At 40.5% G+C, this 18,941-nt stretch overlaps 1 protein-coding gene across 1 annotated transcript in view; it reads left to right on the top strand.

Annotated features, from left to right (window-relative positions):
• CDK15 (cyclin dependent kinase 15) overlaps positions 1-18,941 on the top strand; it is an 81,407-nt gene that overhangs the window by 5,440 nt on the left and 57,026 nt on the right. Inside the window, exons 4-6 of the mRNA XM_059169002.1 lie at positions 3,280-3,359; positions 13,209-13,303; positions 14,052-14,114. Of these exons, the coding sequence (XP_059024985.1) occupies positions 3,280-3,359; positions 13,209-13,303; positions 14,052-14,114 (238 nt within the window). The remainder of the gene's footprint in view (positions 1-3,279; positions 3,360-13,208; positions 13,304-14,051; positions 14,115-18,941) is intronic.

The following is an 18,941-nucleotide window of genomic DNA, read 5'->3' as shown; positions in this document are numbered from 1 at the left end:
TATATGCAAAAAATATCAATAAAAAAATAGGCAAATAGGCAAATCACGAAAGAATAGAGAAGACCAATAAACTTAAGAAAACTCAGGTCCACGATTAGTTAAAGAAATAGAAATTAAAAGGTGATAACCCTTTTCAGGCAAATTAAATAGACATTAAAAAATGAAGATAGATGTATGACCCCCCAAAAAACAAACCCCATATTAATGGGGATATGTCAAATGGACACAGGAGCCAACTGAAAGGGCTCCCAAAAGATAAAGCTGGAAAAATTTGAGCAACAAAATAAACTAATATTGGATTATAACCCAGGGTATAAAATAAATATCTATGAGTCTACACTGCTGTGAATAAATGACTCAGTAAATTAATAAATGGGAGAGAAGAGAAAATGTCCTGTGCAGAAGAATTTCAAATAATTTATGTAAATAACTGAAGTCAAGTGTGGGTAAGTCATAGCGACATTCTTCCAAAAGTACACTGTGGATAGGGAGTGGGGGAAGAATAACCAGTGAAGAAACCTGACAGACACTACCTCACTGATTAAGGTCACTGTCAAAAGCCATGAATTCTGATGAAGGTATGTACCCTTAACCATCCTCATGATAGTTTCCTGTGTCTGTCTCAAATTCTGACATGGTAATATGATGTGATGAAAATGGCACCTAACCTTCTCAGAATCCAATCTAATCATAAGAAAAACATCAGAAATATCCCAGTAGAGAGGTAGCCTCCAAAGTTCTTTACCAGTACTCCTCAAGAACGGTCAAGGTCATCAAAAACAAGGAAAGTCTGGGAATACGTCACAGCCAAGAGGCGCCTAAAGAGACATGACAACTATATGTAATGTGGCATCTTAGATGGGATCCTGAAACAGAGAAAGGACATTAGGTAAAAACTAAAGAAATCCTGATGGTCATACTGCAATATACAAATGTATCAAAACAACACATTGTACACCGTGGACCTCCAAATGCTGTCTGTTGATTATATCTTAACTTCCAAAAAGACTAAGATAAATTAATTGATTTCATAAATGTATACATATTTATTGTGACATCTATTTTAAGAGATAAAAAGAAAACATTTTGAAATCAAGTTGGAAAACCATAACAAACTTATAACTGCTGTAGAAAAGAAAAAAAGGAATATGTAGCAGCAAATTCATTAAAAAACAATTTTTTTGAGATTTTATTTTTGTTTATATGACAGAAAGAGAGATCACAAGTAGGCAGGGAGGCAGGCAGAGAGAGAAGGGGAAGCAGGCTCCTCGCTAAGCAGAGAGCCCAATGTGGGGCTCGATCCCAGGACCCTGAGATCATGACCTGAGCCGAAGGCAGAGGCCCAACCCACTGAACCACCCAGGCACCCCACAAATTCATTTTTAAAACTTAAAAATCCTCCACAATCCATCACTGTAGTACGGCAATTGCATAGGCACAAATTATTTAAAGTCATAAACATGGTATGCTTGCTATTTTGTATTCTATTGATCATTTAATCATGAATATTTTCTCTTTATACCTGTCTCTGGACTTAAGCTATTGTCATGAATTCAAAGTATTCTATCCTGTTGATGTACCACACATTTTTATGTTATTCTAATGTTGGATATTTCAGCTACTTTGTTCTATTATAACACAGTTGAGAATATCTTACATGCATTTGGAAATTTAAAAATCATTATTAAATAAGATTATTGGGAAAAATCCTTGAGTCTGGTACTTTTATGACTTTTCCTGTGTTACTATCATGTTGCACTACCCCCAAATTTTACCAATGTACAACGCAACCCACAATAAGAAATACAATTTTACTGCAAAAAACTAAAGAATTCTTAATAAACTATAAGCTTTAGTTAATAATACTGTATCCATATTGGCTCATTAATTATAACAAATGTATCATACTAATATATTAACAATAGGGTAAATTGGATGAGGGATATATGAGAGCTCTCCATGTGATCATCTCAATTTTTCTGTAAATCTAAAACTGCTCTAAAAAATGAAAAGACACAGGAAAATAAAATGCCTGCCCAGTGTTGGCAAGAAAGTGCTGGAATGGCCACTCACATAACCAGTCAGCATTGTAATCACTCTGTGGCATAGTTTGGGAACATGTGTTCAGAACAATAAAAACATACACGCAGCATACTCTGACTTAGCAATTCCAACTCTACCCTAAGGAAAGAATAGGGGCTGTGTGAAAAGATTGAGCTACAAACATGACTGTGACTGTATTTTTATAATGGCCCAAAGAAACAATTTAAAAGCATTTGGAAGCAGCTAAGCATAAACATACTGTAGTAGTATATTTATATGATGAAATATTATCTCATTACATAGCACACTTGACAAGAATGAATAAAAGAAAAATTAGATGGAGGAAAAGCAGGTTACTAATAATATGATGTGAATCCCACTGTATTAAAAGTCATATATTTAGGGGCGCCTGGGTGGCTCGGTCGGTTGGGCGTCGGCCTTCGGCTCAGGTCATGATCCCAGGGTCTTGGATTCCAGCCCCACGTCGGGCTCTCGGCTCAGCTGGGAGTCTGCTTCTCCCTCTCCTTCTGTGCTCTCTCAGAAAAAACCCACAAAAAACAAAACAAAACAAAACAAAAAACAAATAAAATCTTTAAGAAAAACAACGTAATGATGAGTAAGAGGAGAAAGGAAGAGAGAGAGAGAGGAGAGAGCGAGCTACTGGTGGGGCTGGCAGATCAGGAGATGGTTGTAAGAATTTGGCTTTCCTTCAGAGTGAAAAGTAGAGATAACCATGGGTTTTGAGCAGAAAAGTGGTTTGTTCTGACTTTTCCTTAAAAAGGATGCCCTGGGCTCCTCTATTGAGAGTAGACAGTAGAGGTAGAGACATACAAGTAGGGAAACTGTTAGGAAGTCACTAGAACAATTTAGATGGAAAATAAGGGTGGCTTAAAGTGCACAAAGAGAAATGAAATGAACAAGATACATGGAAATACTATGAGGAGGGATTTGGTGGGGGAGAGGGGCCAGGGTTCTGTGCTTTTCTGTATTTGCCAAAGTTTCTATAATGAGCCTCTACCACTTTGGTAAAAAGAAAAAAAAATATTTTGGTATACTTACATATGGCTTTTTAAAACTGTTTATTTTGAGAACATTGTGGATGCACATGCTGGAATGTATTTGGAAGGAAAGGTACTTTTGTTACGCTGTCCTTAGTACACACTGTTGCTTCGAACTGCTATGAACCATCTCAACAAATGTGTGCCCTTCCCCCCTCATCCCACCCAACTCTTCTAGGATAAATGGACAACTAGTGGCTCTAAAAGTCATCAGTATGAATGAGGAGGAAGGAGTCCCGTTTACAGCTATTCGGGAAGGTAAGAACCAAGAGATCTGTTTTACAAGTCCTCAATTTGGTTAAAAAAAAAAAAGCCCACTGAGCCTATCCATTCAGCATCTGGCTTTTGATATTTCTAGAAGTAATATTATAATTGCAACTGTATTCTTCCTAATTGTTTTTGGAATATATTTATACTCTCATTTTATTATTTACTCTCGAAGAAATTAAAATTCAAAATGATTAGATTAGTTGCCCAAGACTATGAACTCAATGTGTATTCACTAAATACCCTCTACATGTTGGGTCCCATGCTAAAGTGCCCAGGCAATGTCTATGTAACCCTGACAAGTCCATGTAGAAGAGAAAAAATAAGACAAGCACACAAATTCTCATTAAGTGATGATTAACCTGGAAATAATAAGTTGTTTAGATAGCATTTGAGAAACTCTTAGGGAACGCATGAATTTTTATTGTTGTCTCTATATGTTCTCTGTACCCTGGGCAGTACAGCAAGTAGGTGAGGCATCTGGTATCAGATGGACTTGGGTTTGAATCCTAAATCTACCAGTTACTATGGTGTGAATGTGGATAGATTGATTAGTTGACCTGTTTCAGACCCCATTTATTGCAGAAAGAGGATAATAGTACCTCTTTTATTGAGTTGTAAGGAGAACATGCATCTGAAAGCCCTTATCACGTTTTCAGAGTTCCACAAATAGCGACTATTGCTATTCCATTCTTGTTCCTTTCCTTTAGGGATGTCTTGTTCACTATCAGGATAACTGATAATTTATAATATAAAAATCAAGAAGTGAGCACCTGGGTGGCTCAGTCTGTTAAGCATCTGACTCTTGTTTTCGGCTCGGGTCTTTTAATCTCAGGGTTGTTTGTTCAAGCCCCATGTTTAAAAAATAAAAATCAAGAAGACAATATAGTGAAAATAAATAATTAAGATACAATTTATTAATCTTTTACATGAGCCATTTAAAATAAAATGATGAGGGGTGCCTGGGTGGCTCAGTGGGTTGAAGCCTCTGCCTTCGGCTCAGGTCATGATCCCAGAGTCCTGGGATCGAGCCCACATCTGGCTCTCTGCTCAGTGGGGAGCCTGCTTCCCCTTCTCTCTCTGCCTGCCTCTCTGCTTACTTGTGATCTCTCTCTGTCAAATAAATAAATGAAATCTTAAAAATAAATAAATAAATAAATAAATAAATAAAATGCTGATAGGATTGCTATCCATTTTAGAAAAAAAAAAAAATCAAACCATCAAAGCCGGAAATGGCTCTTCCCTTTCATTTTCTCCTCTTTTAACTACTTTATCTTCCCCTCTTTTTGGATCACACACTATTTGCACAACATATTGCTGGGCCTTGTGAAGGATGAGAAGAAAAAGCCCCGATCTTTGTGTCATTTTCAGTTTTAACAGAGCAGATGATTCAAGTTACAAGTGTTGTAATGGAGGTTAAAAAAAGAGGTAAACAAAGATGAGAACCAGCGAGTCTCGGTGTGGCTAATGGAGTCAGATTCTGAACTGAACAAGGAAGGATGGGTTATGCAAACAGGCATGGAAAAAGCAATTTAGAAAATGAGTTTATAACCGAATTTGATGCCATTTTCAAAAGTCTTTTAGAGCCCCTGGGAAATATATCATCTTGAATTCGAGTAGAGGGACCAAATGGCTGTCAGGTTAGACAGAAATTCATCCTGGTAGGATCAGGGGCATTCTGGAGGAAAGCAAGATTTTAAGTGTTTAATGTAATAGAAGCTGCATTTACTAATGTACTTATTAGGGGTCCCCATGAAAGTAGGATCAGATTTAGAAAGAGATGTGTGGCTAGGTTGAATGGTATTTCTGAACATAATAGAAATCCCCAGGTCACCAATATAATAGGAGAGCCTCTGGCCCAGCTTCCCTGCATTTTCATGGTGTTGCCTTTGTGTGTTCAGGCTTGCCTATTACTTCGGGCCTGCCTCGCTCAGATTGTACCCACAGCCAAGTTTTTCAGGTTGACATTTGACTCAGCAATGAAAATTTTTTGCCAGTTTTGCTAACAGATGGCTCTCAGCGTGGTTCAGAAAAGCTGGATCTGTATTGTTCTGCATGGTAGATGTTTCTTTTATCACAGATTTACGGAGGAGTTGCCTCTCCCTCGCAGGTGTTTGCAATTACATTTAGTGTTTAACTGTGGACTTCCTGTGTTTGTTTTACGGACTTACCTTACTGAACACTTTGCTTGTAAAATATGAAAAACCGCAAGAGGATTTTTGACACTTTGGAGGCTGTTAGGCATCCATTTCCCAACAATGAGTGTTTCTTTTTCCATCACAGAAAAAGCTGGGAGCCCTTATTGGAGAAGCCCTCTCCCCTCCAGAAGAGAGGAGGCCTCGTTTGTAAACTTTGGCACTGTCCCATTTTTCCTGTAAGAACTTTAAGGATGTGAGACCAGGGAGACAGGAGGTTAAATGAGAAGGGCTGGAAGGCAAAGTAAGAACAGCTGGAGTTCATTAGTTAAAATCCAGGGTCACTAGCTAAAAAGGCAACCGAAAGCCACATGCAGAAAAACTGAACAAGTAATGCAGATTTTTTTTTTTTTTTTTTTTTTTTTTTTAAGAAAAGCCTTGAAGCAGGAATTACTTTTCCTGAACAGTTTGGCTGCTCTGATGGGATATCAGCCAAAGATTTACTGAGTAAGATTTTAATACATGGATGGTCTCTCTCTAAGTAGGATACATACGGTGGTTCATTAATCTGGTCATTTGGAGAACTATTTGATCTTAACATGCAATATGATGAAATTAGCAAAAGTATGAGCAACACTAAGGGGAATATATCTTAATACACGTGCCAGATTCTTTTCATGTGTTGCCTCTTTCACTCCTTTTAATAACCTCTGGACATAGATGCTACTATTATTCCAATGGATAGCCACAATTCAAACCAAATCTCTCCAATTCAAAAATCTGTCCACTCCCTATGAATAGTCTACAGATAATCTACAAATATTTATTGAGCACCTACTATGGCTAGGCACTCTATGTCTGCTAGATACACTAAGACACGTTTCTTGCCCTCATTCTTTTGCTAATTAAAAAGACTAACTGCCTTCATAACAACCTGAAAAAAATCTTCTATAATTGGCTCTAGGACTATATTTTCATTGTTTATTTTTACAATTAGGGAAAAAAAAATATTTTCATTTGAACAGGTGGATATTTGAAGCTTTTAGGTGAAAATACATTCCCTCATTTTCCAAAACTGTGTATCATTACCTTATCTTAATAATGTGCGTTATTTTAAATATCTTTCAAAAAATTGGAAACTTTTGGTTCAAAGCCAGAACTTTCAGGCCCTTAGCAGCATTTATTTAAGAAGTAATCATATAACTAAATTTTTTTGAAGACTAGGCATTTGGCATAATCTTTTCTCTCCCACCCCCCCCATTGTCTTTTTTTTTTTTAATACTTACATCAACTCTAGGAGGTAAATCATGTTATTTTTGCTGTGCAGATGAAGGAATGAGCCTCAGAGAGGTTGGGTAACTTGTCTGAGGCCTCAGAACCAGTAAGCAGAATAGTTAGGTATTAGAATCCATTCTGTTCTCATCCTACTTTATTAGGATAAATCTAGAAATCTATAACTCAAGCACTGCTCTTTTAGCAAAAGTAAAAATAACAGTAAAAATCTGTTTTTATGATACACTTTGTATAAATGGTGAACAAAATGCAGAAGAAATATTTTAAAGAAAATAATGTAGGTTTGTCAATTCCGACTCTGCCATGTACTTTATAGCCCCAGTAATTGCAGTGTTTAAATTAGAAACAGTCTTAGCTGAGGATCTTTTAAGATCATTCTCTATTAGAAAACATTACAAAGTAATTATTCCCAGTCCATATATGAGAAAACTGAGCCAAAAATAGACCTAGAAATCTCCCCAAGGTCATACCATGAGGTAGAGGATACGATAAGAACGCTGACTTGCCTGTTACTACAAATAGACTGCGGGAGGCCTGGTTGACTAGAAGTCCTCCATCGAATGCAGTCAGATCACATCACAGACATAGCACATTTTCGTATGCATCATTGTATTTTTATAAAACAAACCAATGTCAGGATGACGATATGGGATCTGATGACAATTGTATAGAAATCAGATAACTACTTATCCCCCATTTATCCTAACATTTAACATTATCTAGATTTCTTTTCTTGGAATGAATAACTTGACTCATTTGCTTGATTTGTGACACCCAGGCCAGAAGAAATGTAACATCAGGAACAACACACTCTTTTTAATTCAAGGCCCAGTGGAGGTTGGGGGTGGAAGTTGCCACCATTTTTAACTGCTACATAAACTCAATTACAACAGTTTGGTCTTCAGTCATTTACAAGCACTGGTTGAGTACCACATGCCAGGTCTATGCTAGCTGCTAGAGATACAAAGACAGGGACAGGGTCCAGACTTTCAAAAGCGTACAGCCAGCCCAGCCATTCACTACGTGCAGCTGTGCCATAGGCCTTCCAGAACCATCCTTGCTCTTTCTTGTCCTCCTCATCCTTTACATAAACTAAAACAGAACACAGTAGAGTAACATTCAAACATCATGACCCATCGCACTTGGAAAGCATCCAGTTTTCCTAAAACTTCACTAAGCCACAAACCCCAGTGAAATGTAACAAAACCCAAAAATGAAATATTCCCAGATCATTGCAAGATGAAAATAATTTTTAAAAATTATTAAGTAACTAACATATTGGAGAAGCAAATTAAATGCCATTTCATGTTCAACCAGTGGATCCTTCTACATTGGGACATTTAAGAAAAAGAAAGAAATACTTTGCATTTTTAAAATGAGCTGAATAATGTTCTGTTGTGAGCTGAGCTTTGGGATTAAGTTGGTTTCTTCAGATTTTTCTCTTTGGCTTTCTGAGTGTTCTTATTCCAAGTTATTATATGCAGAATTCCTACAACAGTGCCTGGCATGTGGTAAATGCCTGATGAGTTTTGCCACTCCCATCATCACCGCCATTATCACCAAAGTATTTTGGAAGCACTCAAAGACATTCCATTGTGATCCCACTTGTCTGGAGCTTTGGAGACTCCCCAGTTTATCTGTGCATCTTTTCTTTGAAGAAAAGCAAAAATAGGTATACTTAGAACATGTGAATTATAAAGACAATAATCTTACAGGAAGCAGAATGTTTTGATTTTAGGGTCTTTCCCCTTCTCAGTTGGCTTTTGTATCCTTCAGCTTGTTAGTCTGCAGAACACACTATAGCCTAGTGTTTATGAGGCAGCCTTGAAATGAGAAGAAAGACCTTTCCGTCTTGGCATCGAGACCCACACATCTGAGGTTGAAAGCATTTGAGATCCCTTTGGTAGATGGACCTGGTGATAAACCATTACCATGAGATAAATGCTTTAAACACCATCTACTCTTTCATGTAAATTTCCCATTATTACTCACCCCAAGTCACGGTTTCCATGTAAGTATTTTGGTAGTTATGGAGTGTTCAAAAAGCACTCATAGCCTTGGCCATAACACTCACAACGTTTATAACATAATGAGGAAGACAACGAAAAGAAAGCGTCTCTCACAGAAACATCCTATGCCAACCAGTTATAGGTATAGAAATGATATTAGGTGATTAGGGACACTAAAAAATTCTGTGACATATAAAATTCTACATAGTGACATAAAATTCTACATCCCTAGAGACATAGTGACATATAAAATTCTACATCCCTAGAGATATAGCAATAAGCAAAAAAGGCAGAAATCTCTGCTTCCAGTGGAGTTTATGTTCTTAAGGGTGGAGATAAAATATTAACAAATAAATATATATGATGTTAGAGGTAATAAGTGGTAAGTGCTACAGGGAAGAATAAAAACAGGGCCCAGGGACAGAGAATCATTAGCGTAGGTCAGGGGTGGGGGAGCTTCTATTTCATTGAGAAGGGTCATGGAAGCCCGGACTTCACATGTGTGTGGTTTGAACAGAGACCTGAAGGAAGCGAGGGAGAAAACATGCAGGGAATGAGATAAGAGGGCTATGGGCAGAGACAAAGACAAGTGCACGACTCGGGGAGGAGTTGTGTTTGGAAGTGTCCAAGGAAGAGCTACGGGGCCCTCGTGCTAGAGCCAAGTGAGCAAGGAATGGAGTGTGAGTTGATGAGGGCAGAAGGAGGTAATGTGGACCGGACAGGCCACTGTGAGTCCTTTGGATCTTACTCTGAGTGAGATGAGAGACCACTGGACGGTTTGGAAGCAAGAGAGACCTCCAGCTGAGGAGACCCCAGTGGCTGGCTGCTCTGTGCCCAACAGACCAAAGGAAGGGGGGGAGGATGCAGGGAGAGAAACCAGCTAGAAGGGATGGGCGCTAATTCTGGCAAGATAGGATGACGGCTTGGCCCCGCTGGTAGCAGAGAAATGGCAAGGAAGGAAGGATTCTGGACATGTTTTGAATGTATTGCCAACAGATTTGTTGAATTGGACTAAGCGTGAGAAAAAGAGTTGAGAGAAGTTTAAAAAGTTTTCTGCAAAGAAATTGTGAATTGAAGATAAGACTAATAATATAAATATAAGTGCACAATAGAGGAATGGTAAAACTGACACTTTGACCCCCATAAAATAGAGATTACCAAGAAAACGATGTAAAATATTTATACCCACTGTTAGCAGAGAGCCTCATCCTAAGGAGATGTTGTTCCTTGAGCTTTTTGGCAAACGATAGTACGAAGCTAACATGGTTAAGAAAACATGCCACCAGGATTTTAAAAATAAGCATCACAAGGGACGCCTGAGTGGCTCAGTCCGTTAAGGGTCTGACTCAGTTTTGGCTCCCATCATGATCTCAGGGTGGTGAGATGGAGCCCCACTTCTGGCTATGTGATCAGCGGCGGGGGCGTCTGCTTGAGGTTCTCTCTCTCTCTCCCTCTTCTTCTGTCCCTACCCCCCCCCAACTCTCTCTCAAATGCATAAATAAATCTTTAAAAGAAAAAACCTAGGTGTTATGAGTTTTAGTAATATAAAATTTAAGTGAGAATAAAATTATATTGGGGTGGCTGGGTGGCTCAGTAGGTTAAAGCCTCTGCCTTCAGCTCAGGTCATGATCCCAGGGTCCTGGGATCGAGCCCCACATTGGGCTCTCTGCTCAGCAGGGAACCTGCTCCCCCCATCGCCTGCCTCTCTGTCTACTTGTGATCTCTGTCAAATAAATAAATAAAATCTTTTTAAAAAAAGGAATAAAATTATTTTAAAAATAAAACATCTTAATAATATTCTTAGCAATTATAGCTTTACCATATCCTTTAAAATCTAGTTTGGGTGTGTGCTTTGTAATGCATGCTGTGTGTGTGTGTCTGTGTGTCTTTGTACAGGGAGAGAAAATGAACGTAATTCATAAATAAAAATATACACAAAACAGCATTCTCAACTGATGGTCAGACGTCATTGTTATAAATATGTAAGGTGCTGAAAACTCTAGCAGGAACAAAGCATAAACAAAATGTAAAGATATTAATCTGGGAGTGGGGGGTTAGTGCAGTTCAAGGTTGAAGGGGAGGGAAAGAAGCTGATGGCTGGGGTCTTCATTCTAATTTGCAACCGTGTGAGGCTTTCCATTTTTCAAGGGTTCCTCGCATAATATCTGATCCATCCTCTCGTTAACCCCGTGAAGTCAAGTCAGAAAAGGCATCATCTCCTTTTCAGAAGGAGAGAATGGAGACGGGTTGAGATACTCTCCCGAGCTCACTTGGATAGAAAGTGGCAGGACCAGAATTCACGTTAGGGCCTCTGGCTCCACAGTCCGTTCTCTGTGAAGACAATTAATAAATATATTTGACAAATTAAGTGCTTACTCTTGGCTGAGGATGGTACTAGGTGATGCAGCGGCATCCAGAAGAGAGGGAAAGTCATTCGCTCTATTCCCACGCAGCCTGCAGTCTGGGGCCAGGGACATTAAACAGATGCCTGTGAAGCCTTTGACTACATTTACCAAGCAACGTATTTGTAAAAGTGGAATAATAAATTTAGCTCATAAGGATTCAGGGGGCAAAACGTAAAGTTAGAGTATTAGTCATCAAAGTAGTGTGAGCCGGTATGATAGGGCTCCTTTGATGATTCGCGGCTCCCGGCTCAAACTGATGGTAAGCAAAGAAGGAATTCACTGGCTGATAGTTCTGGTAACTCTGGGCTGGCAGGGCGAGGATGACGTCCCCAGGAATCCATGCCTCTCCGTCCTCAGTTTTTCTCTTAGGTTCAGTCCCAGACAGGCTTTCACCAGCTGTTGGTAATGTGGCCAGAGCAGCCCCTGGTGAAATCCTACAAGCTCAACCTTCCTTTCACAATGGCAAAGAAAGCTCCTCTTTCTGGATGGCCCCCACAAAATACGGTCTTGGGCCTAGTCTCTGAACGAGATCGCTGCGGTGACACACTCAGTCTGGGGTTTGCGGGGTCAGCCGCACCAGGATAGGTGTGGACTGAGCGAGTAGAGGGTTGGTTCCCCGCAGGAAAGCGGAGGTGTCCCCACTAGAAAGGAAAATGGCTCTCAGGAGGGCAAAACAACAGAGGATCCTTACACCAGGGTAAGATTCCTGAAAGAAGTCATTTGTTCCAAAGTTCGAAGGTAGTACTTGAGTTTGGTTTTGATTTTATGAACTTCTGGCAAAGAGCTGGTATAGGTGACTCATGACACCAAGTCTGCCGGACAGAACCCAGATTGGAGGGCTTCTACTTCACTTTCCCTTTCCGCTAAGTCTTAAAGACGCTGTTTACTCGTGCAGAGATGTCCTGAGCTGAGACTCGCCATTTCCTTATTATGCCTTTGCTGGCCTCCGTCCTTGTGAAGCTGGGGGGCCTTCCTATCCCTGAAACCCCCAATGACAGCCTTTCAGACTCCTTCCCAGCCACTCACCGGCCTTTTGCAGTGACTCCTCCCTTTTAAAGCTGTCTTTAGTGACCTGATAATAATCTGTTAATAAAGATGCGCGACAGGTGCCTGGGTGGCTCAATGGGTTAAAGCCTCTGCCTTCGGCTCAGGTCATGATCCCAGGGTCCTGGGATCGAGCCCCGCATCGGGCTCTCTGCTCAGCAAGGAGCCTGCTTCCCTTCCCCTCTCTCTGCCTGCCTCTCTGCCTACTTGTGATCTCTCCCTCTGTCAAATAAATAAATAAATAAATAAAACCTTTAAAAAAAAAAAAAAAGATGCAAGAGACAGTCCTCAGACCTCCCCACTCACACTCCCCGGGATTCCCCAATTTTTGGCTCCGTCCTCTTTTCCATTTGCATTTTCTCCTTTTCCACAGAGATTTGCAATTTTCCCTCTAAGAAATCCTCTCCACTCTCTATCCTCTTTCAACAATTCTGCATCCCATACTCTGATCCCTGCCTTCCTCTAATCACATCCACTGGCCCTGCTGACCCTCTGAGACACTTTGAATTTTAGAGAATGGTCACATGTTGCAGAGTCCTACTCTAGAAGGAGGAACACTCCATTTCCTGCTCCTTCGATGGCCTTTATCTCTCCGGGCCTCCTCTCCTGGAACTCTAAAGTGGAGATAAGATTCCCAGAGGGAAGCATTTGCAAAGTGCTCTGAGTGCTTTGATGAAATTGATTAGATAAATGGAAACTTTTTTTTTTTTTTTTTGCAACTGCTCTGCCTGTAAGAAAAATAAGTTATGTAAATGCAGTGACTTACCATTTGACAAATAACGAAGGTCCTTTGCAATTTCAAATATTATTTCACAAAGGGTTTTTTTTTCCCCCAAGCAACAAAAAACCAGAATGGTTGATTTGAAGCGTTTAAAAAATAAATACTGCTTGGTATCTTTAAAGCAGTATTTTCATTATCAGTGATTGAATTAACATATTGTTTAATTTCTCTAGCTTCTCTCTTGAAGGGTTTGAAACATGCCAATATTGTGCTCCTACATGACATCATCCACACGAGAGAGACTCTGACATTCGTTTTTGAATACATGGTGAGTTGCCCCAGCATTTTATAAAGCGTGAGGGAAAAGCCTGGTGTTCGTATAATGAATCTGTTAATATTTTATGGCGTGATAAAACTTTCATTACAATGTGGGAGGTGTCATGGAAATTTTCATTATTATGATTACTAGGCCCTATTGTTCTTATACTCCTTTGGCCCTGCTTCTTTACCCACTCAATTTACTGACTTTTTCCCCCACTTGCTGGCAATAATAAATAAACATGGTGAGTTTGCCTCCTAAAGAAAACTTTTGTGCTTATTTTTTATCTATTTTTAATCACCATCTGAGCAGAACCCCGCATTTTTTTCATTGACAATGAAGACATAAATTGCAAGTTTTTTTAAAAAATTGTATACAAGTTTACTAAATAATAACTCACTTTCATATTTTTGAAAGGAAAAAAAAATCAGAATATTAGCAGGAAGAAATCCTAAGGCATGTATACTTGACTTGCCTCCAAGGGGAGTGAAAAACGCCTGTATCACTGTGTTCAGTGGCGGCCATTTAAAATGAGCATCTTTTTGTGATGAGAAACAAGCTTCCTTCCTAGGACAGCCAGTTATAAAGACACACTGTGTTTGACCTTGATAGTGAGGTCTCAGGAAAGCTGGTTACATGTATCTTTTGTACCTTATTCTCAAAAATTCTGAAGTTTGTATCTGACAGTCACGTCTGTGGTCTGCGTTAGGACACTGTTTAAGCTTGCTAACATCATTCTCTCCAACCTCCCGTGTAGCACACAGACCTGGCCCAGTACATGTCTCAGCACCCAGGAGGGCTTCATCCTCACAATGTCAGGGTGAGTACTTTGAGAGGCAGGACTCCTCCCCAGCTTGCCCTCAGCAGAAGAATTTTGAAACAGACTGTCATCACAGAGTAAAATCCCATGATACTAAATAAGATGACTATCATTGATATTCTAGAGAAACGTTTTAGAAAAAAATTCCCCCTTGGGGCGCCTGGGTTCCTCAGTCAGTTAAGCATCCAACTCTTGATTTCCGCTCAGGTCATGGTCTCACAGTTGTGGTGATGGAGCCCCCATCAGGCTCCAGGGTTCCCTGGGGAGTCTGCTTGAGGGAGATTCTCTCTCTCTGCCTCTGCCCCTCCACATCCCACCTCTGGTCACGTGTGCATTCTCGTGAGCTCTTTCTCTCAAAATAAGTAAATAAAATCTTAAAAGGAAAAAAAATGTCCCCCCTTAAGATATAGAGCAATGTCTAGCCATTTTCCAAGCAGCCTAAACTTGTCGGTCATCACCATCAATGCAAATGTGTCTTCAGAAGTACAGATCAATTAAAAAGAATCGCATTCAAAGGAAGGAAGTGGAACTAAGCCATCATAAAATAAATACATTCTTCATGGCAGACTACTGTGGTCTGTGATAACGTTTGTACTGTATTTACAGCTCCCCATCAGAATCAGCAAACAAAGTACCCCCGTTAGGTCGAAATCAGTTACCTGTTTGCCTATTCTATCCACTCGTGTTATAAATGGGACCAAGTTCCATTTCCCAGTCACTGGAATAGAAATAATAATAAACTCTTAACTCTCTATAATTCTATGTCTGCTGTAAATTTAGAAACCATTTCATTTCATACTTTTCATTCCCTAAGATTTTTATTAGCATTAATTGGTCCTTGATATAATCTATATGAAATTTCTATATGATGTACTCATTCATTTAAATAATATTTATGTTCTTTTAGTCATTTATTCATTCAAGAATGATTGAGTACTTGGTATTATATTAAGTTCCGAGGCTTCACTAATGAATAAGTTGTGTTTCTTATTTTCAATAAGCTTAAAGCCCAGTAAGATATATGGACTTAAACAGGTAGTAAGAAGCAAAGTGACAATGGCTATAGCCATGTTAACTAGAAATACGGTGAGAACTCAGAGTAAGGGGACCTACTCCAGTCTTGGAAGCAAGGGGAAAAAGAAGGTTTGAGGGTTGAGGAGAGTGAAACATTTAAAAATAGCTAGTGGAGATGGAATAGAGCCCTAACTAGGCAAACCAAGAGAGAATGTTCAGTAGTGGGTTGAAGACTCTTGGTGAGAATGGAAACCATTAAATTATCTGCATGATCCTGGGATTTCCTTTTTAATGACAGTGCTGACCAATTCAGAGAGAGGAATCGAAAAAGTAGACAGCTGGATTGATTCAGTGTTGGGATTTTGCCAGACATGTGAAAGAAAAAGACAGTTGGGCAAGAGATTTGAGCAGATTGTCAAGAGAGAGGTTAAAATGATGGTCAGACTTCTGAGCTGAGTCGAACCTGAAGGAAGGAAGTAAGGCTAAGCAGGTTGCTGGTAGCTAGGGAGAGAGCAGAAGAGTCAAGGAACCAGGGGTATTGATCAAGTTGATGGACACTTGGAGAAAGGATTAACCAAGAAAGAACATTTTCAGGCTTGAGTGACTCTCATCCCTGGCACTGTGCTAAAGGCTTAGAAGGATAAAGAGACAAAGAAGACATGATTTCTACCCCCACAAGGGCCTTACAACCAAAATCAAGAGATGGAAAATAGGCACCGATCCTATGACAGGACATTTGTGAATTGTGAATAACACCAAATAAGAAATGAAACCAAAATAGAAATAAGGCCTAGTGTAGATAGATGTCTTCGCATTTTAAGAGCTTTTATGAAGCCAAATGTTAAAAGATGCATTGCATTTCAAGGGGCTGGGATAGGGGAAGATGTCGGAGGAGGAAGGAATGTTTTCAGCAAAGGTACAGGGCAGAGACGCGGAGGCGCCGAGCAAAGCAGTATGGATGCGTTGAAGGATGCGGATCCCAGAGTTGTGGACCGTTAGGGTTGGAGGAACCACAGTGCTTTTCAGGCTTCCTGTTCTGACCTGTTTGTGGGTTATAAAATCAATTTGGTAATCAGCAACTAGCATTTTAAAAAATTAAATAGAATAGAGGAGAAGAGAATAGAAAATATTGGAGTACATTACACCTAGTAAGAATAAGCACCATTTTGTGTTTCAGCTCCCGCTGAAGCTGTACTTGTACCTCTGTACGAATACAGGATACATATGTGTTTCTTATTGTAAGTTGCAGCAGGGAAAAAAAAAAAAAAAAACACCCAAAACCTTAAAAACACTGGGCTGGTCTAACTTTCTTATTTTGCAGAATTGGAATCTAAAGGTTAAGAAGACAAGTATTTTGCCTGGGGTTACAGAAATAGCTTTTGCCATTGCTAACCGTGATTCTTGCTTAAGATCCTTTTCCACTACTGCCCATACTGCATCTCTGGTGCTGTTGGCCTGACATAGAGAATTTATTAGTGAGATCAGGGTACATAGGCCTGGAAAAACTGATGGGGTAGGTGGCTGAGAGCCTTATTTTCTAAGATGTGGACTCTTTTTCTTAGACGGTAGGGTCGTTAAAGGGACTTAAAGTTGAGAGAGAATGACATGATCAGAATAACCGGGGTCCAGGAGCTGACTGATGTGGGCTAGCCCAGGGCTTCTCAAACTTCAGTGAGCGACGGAGGACCTGGGTATCTGATTCAGGAAGTCAGGGGTGAGGCCTCACGTTCCAGATCTCTAGCATAATCTCCTTGGCTGACCAGAAGAATTACAGATCTAGTAACAGAAATGGAAGAAGTTGATTTGGAGAGGAGGAGGAAGAGTCCTGTTGTAGACAGGATGAACTTCTAATCGAGGTGGAAATCTAAAGGGAAATGAGCAGTAGACAGTGCCCAGGAGGAAGCTCTACGCTGGAGATGTAGACTTGAGGGAAATTGGCGCTTGGAGTTTGTAGTTCAAGACAAGAGAGTAGATCTCCCAAAGAGCAAATACACCAAGATAAAAGAACCGATGATAGAACTCTTTCCTTTAGGGGTTAAAGGAGGAACAGGACAACAGGAGACAAAAGGGAGCAGCTTTTCAGACTGTAGAGGATCCAGGAAAGTACACTCTCTTGAAAGTCAAGGCAAGAGACAATTTCAGAGAAGGCATGGATGGTCAAGATGGCCACTAGTTGCAGGAATACGGTTGAAAACCGTACTTGACTGCAATCTGACTTGACCACTTTGTGGCTTTGTGAGGGCTACGCTGCTTAAGAGAGGGACTTATCAGGGATATATGGTTTTCCAATCAAAGCAAGTGGGGCTGCAGATGAGTGTCCCCTAGCAGACACAGCAGAGAAAATGCTCACTCTGGCCCAGATAGCACTAGCCCGGTGAAATGATTTTGTTCCCAAGAGCCTCACTGTGTTCAAAACAGGACTCTCATCCCTGGGAGCTGGGAAGCCGCTCTGGAAAGCATCACCCACAACCTGGCTTGACACTGACTGAGAACTAACACCATTAGGTTGGGTTGGGTTGGGTTGTGTTATCGGAGAAGCTTGGGCCAGTGTGAAGGAATGATCCAGGTCGCAAAGGATTCAAGGAGGGAAGTTAATCAGGGCAGACTTTAAGTTTTAAGCAGGCGCGGCTATAAAATCCCATACATTAATACTGCTGGGCGTTACCGTGTAGGAATGCTGACGGACATGCATGCGGAGCCGGAGCCGGGGAGGAAAGGGGTCGGAGAGCGAGGAGGTGGGAGGCGCGGATGACTCATTAGTGAGAGCAGTCTGCACTCCCAACATGAAAGGCATTGCAGGCTGGCCCACGCACAAGCTCTGCCTCTGACTCAGCCAGCTGATGCTCCCCTTCCCTGTCATGTTTTAATTTGCTTTTCTCTGGTTTCTCAGAATGGTGTAGAGAAGTTAGGCAGGTCTGAGTTTGAGTTTGGGCCCTGACTGTTTCTTGACATGTTTTTAAAGTTTCCTTGAGCCCTATTTTTCTTATCTGCAAATCGAGGACCAGCTTATCTCCCTCACGGGGTTATTTTGAGGATTCTAAAAGGTGCTAAGTGTGCAATAAATGTTGTCTTCCCTTCCTCCATTCTGTCTCTGTCCTTTGATTGTCTCGACTCCCTTCTTCCTTGGTGTTCTCACATTGAAAGGCATTATCTGTGAGCACACAAGGTAGCATCTTCTCTTTCTCCTGCATTTTTCATTGGTTCTTCATATTGTCTTTTCCAGAAATATTTGTATTTATAACTGATAGGAAGGTTTAAGTGTTGGTATAGGAATTTCGTATTTTGGTAGCTTCGTGGTTTGATGAATGGGAAAATGAATGGATAGTGTATGTGTGCAAAGCATCAGTATGGGGAAGCACTGGGGAAACTCACAGAACCAGTGAGCATTTGAAGTAGGAGTTGAAAGAAAACTTTCACGTCCTTAAATGGCTTGTGAGCCCGGGGTGAGACCTGCATGGAGTCCCTGGCCCCCAGGCTCCTGCTCTGGTCAGACCGCACTCCCTTCAGCTTGGCCACAATATCTCCTACTCATTGTTAGGGCAGTACAGGTCCCAGCGTCCCTGAAGTTCCTAATTTCCAGGATGTGATGGAAAAAGTGGATCTATTTGCACAGCTTTGCATTGGCTACTTTGTCTGCCTCTCCAGGAATGCTGGAGCCAGGCTTTTCTCTTCTAAATTGTCAGAACATGTTCTCAGTTGGCAGAGGTCTTTGTAAACACTAATGTTGGTGTTTCAATTCTCCGTTGCCAGTGGCACTGGAAAAGAGCAAAAGACATTGGGATCCTAAGCATTCTTTTTTTTCCTTCAGCTTCC

Source organism: Mustela lutreola, chromosome 3 (genome assembly GCF_030435805.1).
Source record: "Mustela lutreola isolate mMusLut2 chromosome 3, mMusLut2.pri, whole genome shotgun sequence".
Classification (NCBI taxonomy): Eukaryota; Metazoa; Chordata; class Mammalia; order Carnivora; family Mustelidae; genus Mustela; species Mustela lutreola.
Note: the sequence above shows the minus strand (reverse complement) of the source record. Positions and strands in the feature narration are given on the sequence as shown.